At 36.1% G+C, this 16,591-nt stretch overlaps 1 protein-coding gene across 1 annotated transcript in view; it reads left to right on the top strand.

The window, feature by feature from the left end:
- Positions 1 to 16,461, top strand: part of SGPP1 (sphingosine-1-phosphate phosphatase 1) — a 67,816-nt gene extending 51,355 nt beyond the window's left edge. The window contains exons 3-4 of the mRNA XM_007117690.4: positions 14,882 to 14,957; positions 16,137 to 16,461. Of these exons, the coding sequence (XP_007117752.2) occupies positions 14,882 to 14,957; positions 16,137 to 16,210 (150 nt within the window). The 3' untranslated portion in view covers positions 16,211 to 16,461. The remainder of the gene's footprint in view (positions 1 to 14,881; positions 14,958 to 16,136) is intronic.
- The last annotated feature ends 130 nt before the right edge of the window (positions 16,462 to 16,591 follow it).

Genomic DNA, 16,591 nt, shown 5'->3' with positions numbered 1-16,591 from the left:
AGTGGCATCCTCACATTTGCCAATGCTGTGTATGCCAGGGAAGGTCTAAGACAGAACCCCACCATTGAGATCAATAATTGTGTGATTCATATTTGTAAAACTGAGAACATTTATTTTTGGTGTTTTTTAAAATAAAAATTGAAAATGCCCTTTACTAATCAATATTTTATTTAGAGTGAAAGTTATAGTATGGGTTTAATGGATATCTACATCATCAAAGCATTTTTTAACAATAACCTGAAGAGTGACATCTTTGTTTCTCCTTCTGAACTTTGTCCTTAATTTATCTTGTAACTATATGAATGTCTAGACAATCTGTGCTTCAGAATTATCATGTAACCTTGAAATGATTGATAGTGATTATGATTGTTTTAAATTCATGTATTCAACACATTTACAATTCATTAAAAAATTTTCCAAATTGTTTTGAATTCATTGCTACCAATCAAATGCAGGTACATTATTTTCCTCTTTATTAAATCCATATTTCAATTAGTGCAATGGAAAAAATCACATATCACTAATGTTTATTAATAATCATGCAATAGCATAAACTACCATGTTTCAAATACTTTCTAAACATTTATCAACATTTAAATTGACAGTATTTTGTTGAAAAACTGTCAATATAAAAATAATTTCTCCTGCCTCAAAAATAATAATCCTTATAAATCATGGTTTGGTTTGAAAGAAAAGAGGAAGAACGTTTATGAAAGTTCCTATAAAAATACATCTAGTACATTCAATAATGTGTATTTAATAAACTCAGTTTCTTCTAGAGTAAGTTGAACTGAAATTTCCGACTATTGCCCTAAATTTATCCAGATTATCAAATCAGCATTTTATTTTCCGCTATGCAAACTTTCCTTAAAATCCCAAATTTGAAATACTGCACTTAAAGACATTTCTATTGCAAGGGGAAAAAAAACCCTGTAAGTTAGTACCATAATAATTATAAAAGTGTAAAACAGCTGCAAGAAACCCATACCTCTCATGCTATTGGAGTCCTTAACAGATGACAAAGAATGAAGACTTCCCAATTGTTAATAATTTAACTACCAGTTCAAACTATAAAAGGCTAATATGTATTATTACCAGATTGGAAATTAGACTTTGTTGCCAGACTTACACAGCTCTTCCTCTCTACTATGTTCAAAGGAGAGCAAGATGGTGATTTCCAATATTATATACCTACTAATGTATCATTAATAATATTGGTGGGACCTTAACCTACATATGCTACATTTTTCAAGCTTCTCAATATATAAATGTTTCAAATAAGTGTTCAATACAAATTCTGGTAATATAGGTTGGCATTTCTTAAAAAGATTCTATTTCTGTATGTGGTATTTCAAGAATAGTATTCACAAGATTTTTATCTTATGAAGAGAGTGCTCCCTTGAGAATCAACATTTATATTTCAAAATTTAGTAATATGTATAACCACAGAAGAGTGGAACAATAGTTGTGTTTTCAAGAGAAAGAACTCTGTTTCTTGTAGCTATTCAAAGCATATATTGGAGTTTTGCAAAATCAGGAAGTAACATTAACAACTTACTTTCGCTGACTTTGATAGAGAAAAAGTGATAAAGTGTATTGTTTCATAGCTAAACGTCAGTTAAAAAGAAATTGACCTGAATGCTTTGAGATGAACTATTTAATTTTTTAAAAATTAGTTGTGTTTAAAAGAAAGCCCTTTTTAATGAAAGTCTTTGAAAATTTACAAATAAATTACTTCCGTAACTTTGTAACTACAATTTAATTCTCCTTTAACAATGGAGGGCCTAATTTTCTCCTACAGTCAATATCTGGAAGTACAAATTTTCATGTGCTATTGCAGTCTGTATAGAGACACTGTTCTTGGAGCTTAGAGGCTGCTTTTTTCTAGAAGGGGGATTGCAGCAAAGATTTCTGAATGGGTACATGACATTTTATTTTATTTTTTATAAATTTATTTATTTATTTATTTATTTATTGGCTGTATTGGGTCTTCGTTGCTACGCGCGGTCTTTCTCTAGTTGCGGCGAGCGGGGGCTACTCTTCGTTGCTGTGTGCGGGCTTCTCATTGCATGGCTTCTCTCGTTGCGGAGCATGGGCTCTAGGCGCACAGGCTTCAGTAGTTGTGGCTCGCGGGCTCTAGAGTGCAGGCTCAGTAATTGTGGCGCACAGGCTTAGCTGCCCCGCGACACGTGGGTCTTCCCGGACCAGGGCTCGAACCCATGTACCCTGCATTGGCAGGCAGATTCTTAACCACTGCGCCACCAGGGAAGCCCGGTACATGACATTTTAATGTAGCTATTTTATGCGGCCATTTCGGTCCATTGATATTTTTTAAAGTTTATCACAAGTTAATAGAACTCGCTCATAGTTACATAAAAAATTAAAATATAACTGAGATATAAAGGGGAGAATAAAAGTCTTCCTTTTACTCCTCAGAAGTAACCACTGGTGACCCTGTAGACTTTTTAAAAATGTATACACTAGCATAAAAATCCCTTTGAAAGTTAAATAAGAATGAGCTATATATATGGTTCCGTACAGTTTCTTCATTTAAAAATTGTATGAAGGATCTACCTAATTTTAATGGCTGCATATTATTGTATTCTTGTAGCATAGTTTAACCAGTATTCTGTTTATAAATTTAAGGTATTGCTAGGTTTTTAAAAATTACAGTGATACAGAGTCTATCCTTGTATATACATTTTAATGCATTTATGCAAAGTAACTGACAAGTCAAAGTTTTTGTGGATTTTATTGTTGATAGATGTCGAATTGCCCTCCAGATAGGTTATATCAATTTATAGCACCACTAATGGTATATGAAAGTATCTGCTTCCCTATTCACTTTTTAGTGTATACACTTTTGTGCTGTTTCAAGGTTTTTTGTTTTATCATGAATGCAAATCACCTTCTCAAAGTTCATAATTTTTCTAAAGTGGTGAGATAATTTAATTTCAGTCTTTTTCTTTTATGGCTATCCTATTTTTCCAAAACTATTGTTGAATCAGCCATCTTTTACTCATTATTCTGAAATATCATCTTTATCATATACTAAATTCCCATATAAATATTAGTCTTCTTCTGGATTCTTTATTCAGCTTCGTTGATTTGTTTATCTGGTTGCAAAGAGTTTCAAGTACTGTAGCTATAAGTTTAAAATTCTTATAAGACTAATTAATCCTCCATAAATGCTCTTTTTTAAAAAAGGTTTTTTTCCATCTATTCTCATATTTCTAGAAGTTTCTTGGCCAGTCAGATTTTTTTATTGTGGTAAAATATACATAAAATTCAGCATTTTAACCATTTTTAAGTGTACAGTTGTGCACATTCACACTGTTGTGCAACTATCACCACCACTCATCCCCAGAATCTAGATGAATTCTAATAACACTTTGTCAAGTTCCAAAACATAATGCTGTTGATATTATGATTATTATATTCAGTATAGAGATTTACATAGAAATAACACTTTTACATTATTAAGTGTTTCTAACCAAGCACAATATATGTCTTTCCATCTCATTCATTCATTCATCACTAACTTAAGAAACATCTGTTGAGTGCCTATTATACCGAGAACTCTGCTAGGCACTGGAGATATAAATGTAACTAAAGTAATGTATCTGTTATCATAGATTTTATGAAATCCAGTAGGGGAAATAGAGATTAAGCAAACAATTGTACATATAAACATAAAATTGTGAAGCTTTAAAAGAGAGATACATGCTGGGCCTATATTAAGTGATTTGATCTAAACTTGGGGGTCTGGTCAGTCTTCCCTGAAGAAGTGACAGCCAAGCTCACTCAAATTATACTCAAATATACTCAGATCGTCTTCAGTATCCTCCAATTGGCTTCATACAGGCCCAGAACATTTCTTAGGTTTTCCCCTGAGTATACAATCTTCGAAATAGTATATGGGATCTTTTATTCATTTTATTTTCTAACTGGGTCTTTTCTCTTTATGGGAAAGTGATTGAACTTTGTATTAAATTTTTAAACAGCTGCCTTTAGGATTTTTAAACTGTTTTTGAGAGAACTCATTCTCTTATTCTTGTACATTTTCCCTCAGCCAGTAAGACAGGAATGTCTGCCAAAACTTGCATTCTTTGGGAAGTTTTAGGGAGATGCTGCTTTCTCCACCACTGTGAATGCAAGAGGGATTTATCTATTTTGTGAAATGGTGAGACTGTGACATCTGTGTTAAGTAGAATTAATGTGTGAAAGGTGGCCCATCTCTCTTGGCTCTTGATAGTCAACAAGTAAGGCAGACCCCGGTCCACTCTGCAGCAGGCTGCTTCACGTTTGCTCTCTTGACATAGCTCTCCTGTTATAGGAAGGATGCTTGAGTTCCACACACTACGTTACATGTAAAATTGTTTGGCCAACAAAAACTTGGAAATTATATTTTTATTCTTATATCTTGGATTTTCACCTATTTCAGAATGAAATTAAAATATTTAATTGTATCAGCTTGGAGAGTTTGATTAAAGAGCATTCTGTCAATGAAGTACTATTCACTACACCAGTGGTCACCAAACTTTGTTGACTGCACATTCGTCATAAAAAAATTTTTAAGCATCTATCCCTAAACTTTACTTAATAAATTACCCACATGTACTATAATAATGTTCTTTGTATTATAAAATATACATGGAATCAAAATTGTTAAAGGATGAGGTTTCTAAAATAATTTTTACTTATTAATGATTCTCAAATGTTTTGCTCTCAGCAATAATAATAATTATTATAATTTCATTATGTTTTAAAATCTTGGTTTAACAATTTGGATATAAAGCTTCTTGAAAGTCTGATTCTACATTCAATTTATTTCACTTCTTGGTTTTAATGTCTATAATGTATGAAAAACATACTTCAAAAAGGTACTAAGGTTCAAAGGGAAGTGGTGCAAAATCAGGATACTCATTTTTTATTATCTGTATCCTAATTATGGAAATTTCTGTTGAAAATTCCACTAGAAAAGTGGAAGTTTTTGTTTAAATTCCACTAGAAATTTTCCCTAATGTCAATCAGATGGTGTATATTTATATCTAACATATGGATTAAATATCTACTGTAACTCTTCATTGGAAAACTTTCAAACAAGTTTGACAATTCTGTTTCCCAATTTCAGCAGACTTGATTTTTTATAGATGACAAAACATCATTTTCAGCAATAAAATCACAGAATGATAGAAACATTTCCAAACGTGTTTTCAAATTGTACTTGCTTTTTTTTAAAAAAAAATATGATGGCTACTCAGTGAATCACCTTTTTTTTAATAAAAATTTTATTTAGTTTATTTATTTGGCTGCGTCGGGTCTTAGCTGCAGCACGTGGGCTCTTACATGCGGCGTGTGGGCTTCTCTCTAGTTGTGGTGTGCAGGCTCCAGGGTGTGTGGGCTCTGTAGTTTGTAGCACACAGACTCTCTCTCTTTAAGTTACCCGAGCTCAGTAGTTGTGGCGTGCGGGCTTAGTTGCCCCGTGTCATGTGGGATCTTAGTTCCCTGACTAGGGATCAAACCCAGGTCTCCTGCATTGGAAGGCAGATTCTTTACCACGGGACCACCAGGGAAGTCCCTGTACTTGCTTTTGATAAGCAATTACTTTTCCATTCATTGTTAAAAGGTCGCTATTACCTTGAAGGAACAGATAAAGTGTTCCTTTTTTCTGTTCCCCAAAATAAATGCCAACATTGCATTTGCAGAGAGCCACTTGTCAGCACAGGAAATTTGAAACACTTTCTTTTTTGTAAAGGGAAAATGTGAAACTCATCTGCACTTTGGCAGCTCTTTTAAGTACTCTGCCACAAAATATCAGTAAACCTCTCTCTGTTGTATAAAAAAATTTTATGCCCATTCTACGGATAATTAAAAAGTATTGTAAAGAGTCTACACTAAAATTTTAAAGTCTTGTTTCTATTAAAATAGAGGATATTCTGTAGAATTTCATACAGTCTGGCTCCAACTTTCCTGTCATTGTAACTTACCAATGAAGAATCCAGTGATTTGATTTCACGTGTTATTAGCACTGTAACCATGTTCCAGAGAATTCATTTATTCTAGTGAAACCAGTTGCTCCACTAAAAAAAATCAGTTTTTGTTTTCCCATGCAAAATTGTTTTTATTAGCAAAGTCATTTATTACTGAAAACATAACCTCACTGGGATATCTTTCTTTTAATGGCTCAGGAAAATTAGTTCTTCCTGTACTTCATTCTTAACTCAGAATTTAACAAATACCATAAGCTGAAACAGATGAGAAACACTTACACGTTCATCCAAATGAATAGGAACCTCCCACACTGCATAACTTGTTTTAATACTTGTCTCTTCAACTTTGCACAATATTTTCTATGCATATTCCCTTTAGAATGTTATCTAAAGAATGTATTTTAGTTTGTCTCTTTTTAAAAATTCTTTATTTTAGCTATTTTAACTGTTGCAGGAAAGAAATATTTCCCCAGTGGTGTATGAATTGATTTTTTTTTTTAGTTATTGCTACTTTTGTTTTGTTTTGTCTTTCACTTTTAAGTAAGAAACCTCAGAAGTAAGAAATCTTAGAATTCTAAACATTTACCACTTAGTTTAGTGAAATTGTATAAAGTGTTGCATGTCACATAATTTTAAATATTGCTCAAAAGATTGTTGAAATTTAGCTTCATATTCTGGATGCATCGATTTTAAATACCTTATTAATAGTGTTTTTATAGTATTATTAGCTACTACCTCAATCCATTATAGTCACTAAGGCAAGATTCATTTGCTGGAAAAGTGTATAGAAATCCATATTTCAAATAGTCTTCTTTTTGGTTTTTAGCTGACTTGTTAGATCTCATTACAATGTCATTTTTATCACATATTTCAGCTAAGAAGAGATTGTCCTGAAGTAGGAAAAATCTAGTTCTACCATTTGGTTGTTGCTTTTGCTTTTATTATTGATCTTTTCAATTCTTGTCTTCTTTGCGTGACTGTTTTAACATCAGATGTTTATTATCTTAGGTTCTCAAGAAGCAGAGTCTGAGATAAGGATTCTTGTGCCAGTGATTTTTGGAGAAAGTGATGTCAGATGAAACCTGTAAGGCAGTGCAGGAAACAGAACAGAGTAGAAGGGGCTAGGCAAAGATGTGGGTTCAGCTGAAGTTTATCCTCAGTCTGATCCTACAAGGAGCTCTGGAGTATGGATGGCACCATGGAGTTGTGTGTGTCACCTCCAAGAAAGGAGGCAAGCCTTTTATACCCCCTTATCATTCAGTCATTGGGTTGGGTGAGAGGGTGGTGGTAGCGTATAACCTCCCTGATTAGGTAGCTCTCATCATTTAAGAGCAATTCTCCCAAGCAGAAGGATACAGCTATGAGCTGTTAGCAGCCAAGAGTCACAACATATGAGGAATGGGTGCAATGACCAGTAAGGAGGATCTTGGCAGTTTAGTTTACATAGTCTCCATCAAAACTTTTCAGAATACTTTTTTTTCTTCCTTTATCATCATAGCAAACATGTACCTGGCAAATGTCAAGCTCTGGACCAGACAGTGGTGACAAAAGTAAAGTCAAACACTGTCCCTTGTCCTTCTCAAGAATGTATTCAAGAGGGGAGACTGACATGACCATAATAAATACTACGTTCTACGCATAAAATGCATGTAATCCTCAACACAACCCTATTACGTCAGTTGCCTTACTTTCTCGTCTAAGAAATGAAGCAAGTAGAACCTAAATGGATATGTCATCTGCTCTGTCACACATCCAAGAAGTGCTAGAGTCTTCTCGACTCCAGAGCTGGAGCTTTTAGTTATTATTTTATGATGCTTCCTGAGTGAAACAGAAACAGCGCATAAAGCGCAAAGTGATTGGGGAGCAAGGAAGAAAAAGCCTTTGTTTCTGAGAGGAGAGGTTGGGTAGGAACCGTAAGAGAAAGTTTCATGATGTCCTTCCATATGGCCACAAAGAGCCCAAACACGCAGAGGAGCATGACCAGGGGCATGGAGCTATGAGTGAAGGACAAACTTGGGCAACTTGTTGCTCCCTCTTTTGGATTCTCATAAACTACGTCACTGTCTATACTTTCATTTACGAGTCAAACTCACTGAAGTGAGTTTATTTTTTATGCATCTGTTTCTGCCATTAGGCAGTGCAGTGAGGAGGGGGAAGGTATCTTATTCATCTTTTTATATCCACTTGCTCACGCAGTTGCTCAACACATGTTCTTAAAGGAATGAGTGACTGGTGTGCAGGATGTGTGAGGCTGGGGAGAGAGGGCTGATAAATGAGATCAGAAGGTAGGGGGAAGCCTGGTTTTAAAAAGCATGCTGTGGAGATTTAAGGCTTATTTGTAGGCAAAGGGGAGCAGGGAAGCTAGAAAGGTTTTTTCTCAATAGTACTTGCATTTTTCCAAAGTAATACAAGTCTATAGTTTTAAAAAGACATCATATTGCCATAAAAAAGAATGAAATAATGTCATTTGCAGCAACGTGGATGGACCAAGAGATTATCATACTAAGTGAAGTAAGTCAGACAGAGAAAGACAAAAATCATATGATATCACTTATATGTGGAATCTAAAAAAATGATATGAATGAACTTATTTACAAAACAGAAATACACTCACAGACATAGAAAACAAACTTATGGTTACCAAAGGGAAAAGAGGAGGAGGGATAACTTAGGAATTTGGGATTAACAGATATACATTACTATATATAAAATTTGTATATAAACAACAAGGACCAACTGTATAGCACAGAGAACTATACTGAATATCCTGTAATAACCTATAATGGAAAAGAATCTGAAAAAGAATATATATATGTATGTGTGTATATATATCACTTTGATGTACACCTGAAACATCATAAATCAACTATACTTCAATTTTTTTAAAAAAGGCATAGTACTAAAAGGCTTACAATTATAAGAGTAGTTCTCTGCTCTACTCCCAGTCCTGTTCACCAGGTAACTGTCCTCAGTTCTTCTGTTTACTCAAATTTACAGCCATATTTCTAATGTGTTCTTAAAGGGTTATTATTATTATTATTTTTTGCGGTATGCGGGCCTCTCATTGTTGTGGCCTCTCCCATTGCGGAGCACAGGCTCTGGACGTGCAGGCTCAGCGGCCATGGCTCATGGGCCCAGCCGCTCCGCGGCATGTGGGATCTTCCCGGACGGGGGCACGAACCCGTGTCCCCTACATCGGCAGGCGGACTCTCAACCACTGCGCCACCAGGGAAGCCCAAAGGGTTATTTTTTATTAATTTTTAGATATTGACTTCCCAGCATGGTGGATGAGGATATCATTCTGCCATGGCCCACCCCCTCATTACTGTGGATGCCCTTCAGATCTTCTCTGTAGGTGTCAAGAACGTGCCTTAGTGTGGGTTCACATTCACTGTTTTGGGGACACAGTGCAGACGCATGTCCTTCTGTTCTAGGACAGATTTTTGTATTATTTTTTTGTATTTTGTATTGTATTTTGTATTTTTGTATTATTTCTTTGATAAATGCCTCTCCTCCATTTCCTCTCTTCTGTCTTTCTATACCTCATATTAACTGCACCTCCTGAATTGATTCTTTCTTTAAAAATTTTTTTCTTCTATTTTCTACCTCTTTGCTTTTTATTCTATTTTCTGTGAGATGATTTTTAGATTCCAGGAGCTCTTTCTTGTTAACTAACATTTAGATTCCAAGAGCTCTTTCTTGTTAATTAATATATATAACTAATATATAATATATATATCTTGTTAACTAATATGTATATATAAAATGTATATCGAACTCTTGTTAACTGATATATAATTAGATATTATACATAATCACATATATAATTAGTATATGTCAGTTAATAAGAAAGATTATATATTACATATGTTATACAACATATACACACATACACGTATCTGTTATTCTTTTATGGGTGCAAACTCTTATTTTTATGAGTATAATAATAATTATTTTAAAGTTCTTCCCTGCATTGACCCTGTTTTCTCCACGTCCTCTTTGTTTTATGTTAGAGCTTTGGCTGGCTGTTCATTTTCAGAGGTGAGGGTCTGTGGGGCAGGAAAGGGGAGCTGGGACACCAGTGACAGACTGTTGGTCCTAAAGGCATCTTGTGGACTTGGTGCCTATAAGCACTGAGCCTCTGAGGGGTTCTTCAGAGCTAATTACCTGCTTTTCATTAACATTTACATATTTGTTCCTTAAATGGTTACTTCTTCCACGCTGCTAAATCAATTACCATCTTCTACTCAATTTCCATCTTCTAAACATCCATTAAAATCTCTTTTCTTCCCTCTTGTTTGCTTGGTCCTTCCTGGATTATTAACTTTTTTCATTCCTTTATGATAATTTTAGAAAATAGGAGGAAGTAGAGAGAAACTGTTATGTTACTCTACCTTTTAAAACCAAAAATCCACGGAAGGTTTAAGCAGGAGAGTCAAGGATTTGCTCTGTCTCTCTACAAGGTAAAGCACTGGTGACTTTATGGAGAAGAGGCTGAAGGAGGGAGAAAGGAGAGGCAAAGCTGGTTTAAAGCTATTGCAAAGTCCAAGCAAACAGTAAAGAGGGTCTGAGTTAGGAAGGTAGCAGTGGGGAAAGCAGGAGTACATGAGAATGTTTTTTTCTTCTTCCAGATGCTATCAATGTGTGACTGAATGAAAAGGGTTAAGTTGAGGGTCAAAAATTATGTAAAGGGCTTTCGTGTATGTGGTTGGCTAGGATAAGGAAGCCACTGAGAGGGGCAATGCCGGAGGTGCAGACAATTTTTTGTGGGACTTTGGGGACATGACATTTAGGAGGAGGCAGGAGGAGGGACTGAAAGAGGACTAGGATGAAGGGAAATCAGAAGCCAATGGTATTTCACAAGATGCAGGGGTCAACATTTTCAAATGTAGGTAGGTCCTGTCAGACAAAGTAGAGAAAACCCTTGGATTTGGCAATTAAGAGTTGATTTGTGACCTCTGAGAGAAGTTTTCATGGAAGCCTAGAGATGAAAGCTATATTCTAGCTGATCAAAGAATGAGGGTGAGATGATGAAATAGAGGCAGCATATAAGATATAGAAAATGGAATAAATCAATGGGTTCTCAGGGTCACAGGAAAGGTTTTTATAGAATGGAACAGACTTACATATGTGTAGGAAGAAGGAAAAGGTAGAACTGAGGAAAAGGTTGAAAACAAAGTGAGGACACAATGGATGATTCAAGGCCTCAGAGGCCATGTGATTAAGTGCATGGGCAGACGTCAGCCTCAGAAAGAAGGGCACCCGTGAGGTTCCTAGGATTTCCTTCTTGCAACCTCTGCTCCCCTTAAAACACACACAGAATACACCAACCTACAAAACTGTCTTGTACTCGGATCTGTCTCTATCATACCAGTTCAGTCTATAGGAAACAATTTGTTGTTGTAATATATATCCCCAAATATGAATTACTCAGTCCAGGACAACACAAAGGAGGCACTGTCAGAAGAGTCTAAGGTTGTCTTTGGCACTCCTAGTTCTTGCTCCCACTGAAGTCTCCCCATCAGTGTGTGGTAAACAGATCTCCCATGCTCTCTGGTCATCCAACAGATAACTGTTGTATAAAATATCCAAACACACACACCTCCCAAAGACTCTATACTTCTCAGGAAGAATACAGAGTTAATACACAGCTATTTTATAACTCTCCACCCTCTTAGCTTGCTTTATTTTTCTTCAGAGGAGCAGGGCTGATTTTCAGCCGATTTACTTTAGCAAGGCTACATCAATTGTTATAATATTGAGATACTCTACTTCTGTGCTGGCAAGCAGATAGCTGCTGCCCCACATCCTGAGTGCATCCCCTGTTCTTGCTATCCTAGCATCTCCCAGACTTTCCCATGATCTGGCAACTAAAGGCATAACACCAGTCACAACTAGTCTAAGGCTGGCCCATGTTCTGAGGGGTTAGAGTAGGAGTAGGAAGGGGTATGTGGGAACATAGTTACAAGCGAAAGCTTATATACTAACACGTTATTGGGAAGTTCAATGTCAAGGAAGTTGGAGTGAGCAGGAAAGGGAAGTGAGGCAGGGAAGGAAGGGAGCAAATACAGAGTACAAGGGAATATGAACCCATACCAAGTATCACAAAGCTGGCCATACCAATGTTAAATATTTGAATATTCCACCCTGCATAGTACTTGTCATTAGCTGAAATTATATTATATATTTTTAAAATATACATTATATTTATATTTCTAGTGTCTTCCCACTAGAAAGTAAGCTGCATGAAGGCAGGAACTTTGTTTTGTTTAACATTGTAATTCCAGGATGTAAAATATGCTGAGTACATAACAGGTGATAGATAATATTTGTTGAATGAATGAATCAACTCATATTAAGGAGAAACATTTTCTAAATAAAGCACATTTTATGTAAATTCCTGGCCATAATACATGTAGTACTGTATATTATTTTTGCAGAGTGGTTTCCATTTCTCATTTTTTATTCTCCAGCTTCCTAATCATGCCCAGAGGCCTTCTTGTACATAAGAAATGACCATATGGTAACCATTTCATGTTACAGTCATCTACCTCTGGTTCCACCCTCTATCTACTCAAAGACCTGGCAAAACTTTGAAGTCCTTGCTTTCCCTTATTTTAGTCCACCAAATAGGTAGTCAAGGCATCTACAAGGGAAAAGAGGGAGATTTGTTTTCTCCTGCACAGAGCATTCTCTCAAGGGTGGGGGACAAAGGTTACAATTTAGCTCATTTAGACTTGGTATTTATGACTTTGCTCTTTGAAACAGTTCTCTTTCCCTCACTGCTCATGCTGCTCTAACTAGTACTCAAATATTTTTTTTTTTTTTTTTTGAAATATACATTTTCTTAGTATGGAAGTTTTATAGGAAAAATTATTACATGCTACAAGTTTAAGTGGGAAATGATTATCAAAAGTAGTCAGTTTTATAGTACAATCAACAACTACCATGTTTAGATTTTCGTTTGGGAATTTAAGGGTGAGAAAATGCTAATTAATTAGATTAATATATTCATGACTGAGACAATCTACTTAATGTTCCTTTCCTCTCCTAACCTTTCACCTCATCAGCCTAACAGCAATCATCTGTAATCATTTATAATCATCTGATCACAAACTTATTCAAGCTGCTGACTCTCACTGTGACCCTGTATTTTATCTCCATCACCACAACGTATTTTAAAAAATTTTTCTTTTATTTATTTATTTTTCTATACACAACGTATTTCTCTAAATGAAAGAAAACACGGTTTTGTTGCAATGTGATATTATTATTGCTCAGATAATCAAGATGCTGGCAATCATGATCAGATTCATCTTTATAATGCTCGGCACGACTTAGGATATTGTGTCATCTGGCAAGGAAATTTATTTAATATAATGCTTAGAAAATTAAATCCAACCTCCTACTAAATATTTTTCTAGAATAGAGGTGAGAGAGAATCAAACAATATGTAAATCCAAAAAGATGTAGACAATAGGTGGGGATACCAGTGGTATTTGAGTCTGGGGGCTAAAAGTTCCAGAAATCCTACAAAAGAAAACAGAAAGGTTTCATATTTCTTTTACAGCTCAGATGAATAGTTTTGTATTATACCAACATATAGATCAACTGGAGATCACATGAAAAAAAGAAAAACCCTAAGGATATGAGATTAGTCAACGAGTGTATTTCACATAAGTTCATATCAATTATCTTATTACTGGGCTCTACTCTACTTTGCCTATAACTTTGATCTACTTCATTTAAACTTCTTAGATTCCACCTCCTGGCTGTTGTACACTCCTAGTGCTATCATTAAAGTTGTTTTCTTTTTTCTAGGATAATTTTCAACAACTAAAGCGTTCAGCAAACATCTTGTTTTTGGTCATCCTTCCTATAATCTCTCAGAGCAAGTGGTGAAAGTAGACCAAATGTTGGAATTTGAACCAATAGTTCCTGAACGTCTGCACTGTGGCATGCACTGTGCAGGGCACTTTATTTACACTGTGTTAATCTTCATAACCCCATTGAAAGGAATATATGGTCACATGATGAGTAATTTGAGGTTTAGAGAGATTAAACAACTTGCTCAAAATCACACACCTAGTTTTGAGTAATAGTCCTTATTAAAATATCTGCCTATTGTAGTTACATTTGGGGGGGGGAAGTCCTTATTTAGAGTTACAAAGTTCATTTACAAATGAAATGATGCTGGGATTTTCTTATAAATAATCAGATAGGAGATGTGGTGGGAATGTGGATGAGAGCATAGATATAAGTAAGTTTAGCCATCAGTTAAAGTTGGGTGATAGGGTCATATACATAAGGGTTAATGATATTTTTTTTCTACTTTTGTATACGATGGAACTTTTCCACACTGAACAGATTTTAAAAGTAAGTAAACTGGGAAGTAGAATTACGATAAAAAAGAAAGTGTAAATGTGTAGTAGTGTTCATCTTAGCAATTCAATAACTCTTTCAGCTATATCCTTTTAGAGCTGATCTTGAGGAAGGACCCTGTATCAATTTCACATGCATGGGTAAATGGGCACTTATTTAATAAAAAAGTTATGGGAATTCCCTGGTGGTACAGTGGTTAGGACTGGGCGCTTTCACTGCCGGGGCCCAGGTTCAATCCCTGGTCGGGCAACTAAGATCCCAGAAGCCACGCAGCACGGCCAAAAAAGAAAAAAAGAAAAAAATGAATTTTCATAGCAATTATTAAGATCCTAAGCTGCTCCTATTGATCCTAACCACACCTCTCTCTTTAAAATAAACTATGGTCCTAATTCTTAATTAAATAGAAGACCCAAAGTCCAGTTTGTCAGATAGTCTGGTCTTTCGTCTCCTCTTGACTCCATTTAGTGTGCTATTTTACTGTTTGTTCATTCTTTTTAACTTCAAAGTGGCAGGAAGAGAACAAACAGCTTAAAGCAGTTGATTCACCACTTTTGAGCAGCCCTATGGAGAGGTTTTCTGGAGGTAGGTAGTGTTTTCGATCAACGTAATTATCAGTTTCAGTACTAGCTCTGCCTCTTCCTCAACTTCCAGCTGTCTAAATTAAAAGGGGTAATAGGAAAGTCCATCTTAAAACTGAAGTAGTTAAAATACAACCATCTTGAAAAAATTTTGGCATGGTGACTGGTATAAACCAGCTGGCACCTGTTACAGGATGTTTTAGCCACCACTCCACCTTCTGGCTTCAAGGGCAGTGTTGCTGACATTTTCAAAAGCTTTAGAGCTGGTAGCTTACCAGAAAGTACTCCTCATATAGTAGAGGCCGGCTTGCCTACGAGTGGGCCTTATTTACTGGGAAACCTCTGTGATTGAAGAGATGGGCAAAGTATTCCTGGTGCTAAAGAATGGAGCCCAAGACTTCAAATGTAGGTTGTCAGGCCAAGATCTCAAGGACTAGCCAGCCGAAAGAGGTAGGGAGTTAAGAGAGGTAGGCTGGAATGGAGTTTGAAGGTAGAGCTGTTCCTTTTAGATGTATTTTACCAGGGAGTGGAAAATGGAATTGGTTTGTACATCCTATATGCTTATACTAACCCACTCCCCCAAATACAAGACACAGTGTCAAACATGGTTCTTTGGAATGAGTTCCAAGCCTGAAACCGGACTCTCAAACGATTGATCTGAAGTTCTTCATCTATGTGTTGCTGTGAATGTATTTTGTAGATGTAATTAACGTTCATAATCAGTAGACTTTAAATAAAGATTATCCTGGATAACCTGGGTAGGCCTGATTCAATCAGTGGAAGGGCCTTAAGAGCAGAACTGAGGTACTCAGAAGAAATTCTGCCTGTGGATTGCAACTTCAGCTCATGCCTGAGAGTTCCAGCCTGCCTCTCCTGACACCTGCTCTACAGATTTCAGACTTATCCCCTAGCCAGCCCCTACCACTGTGTAAGTCAATTCCTTGCAAAAAATTCCTTAATATATGTCTCCTACTCATTCTGTTTCTCTGGTTGAGCCCTGGTATAGTGATTGAGCCTGAGTATTTCCAAGCAGTTATTATGTGTAATTCAGACTTCATATTTTAACAATAGCAAATACAAATATTTTAATGTATATATAGGAGTAAGAGTATGTGTGGGCTGTATATATATGTGTGCTCTTTTGACTAGGCTTGACCTTCAGCTCCCATGTCCTTCCTTGTAGTGTTTAAGAATCCTGTAGCAAGAATCCTGCTAAGGCAGCTTAACCAGAATCACCCTCCCTCAATATCTGATTGAGTGCCTCATCCTTCATTATCCCCCAGTTGATGTCTGATTACATCCACCTACTTTCAGTAAGAATACTGTTGAGTGATGTAGCAATAATCCCCCCTATGCCTGATGTTTCTTCATAGTAATTTTCCATCCACTGACCCCCTATCCCCTACTCCTTGGCTATAAATTCCCACTTTTCCTGTTGTATTCAGAGTTGAGTCCAATCTCTCTCCCCTATTACAAAACCCTACCACAGTAGCCCCCGTTAAATAAAGTTTGCCTTACCATCTTAAAAAGTGTCATGAATAATCTTTTCTTTAACACCTCCACACCTTTTTTTTTTTTTTACAGTACGCGGGCCTCTCCATTGTTGTGGCCTCTCCCGTTGCGGAGCACAGGCTCCGG

Source organism: Physeter macrocephalus, chromosome 11 (genome assembly GCF_002837175.3).
Source record: "Physeter macrocephalus isolate SW-GA chromosome 11, ASM283717v5, whole genome shotgun sequence".
NCBI lineage: Eukaryota > Metazoa > Chordata > Mammalia > Artiodactyla > Physeteridae > Physeter > Physeter macrocephalus.
The sequence above is the reverse complement of the archived record's forward strand: the minus strand, read 5'-3'. Positions and strand labels throughout refer to the sequence as shown.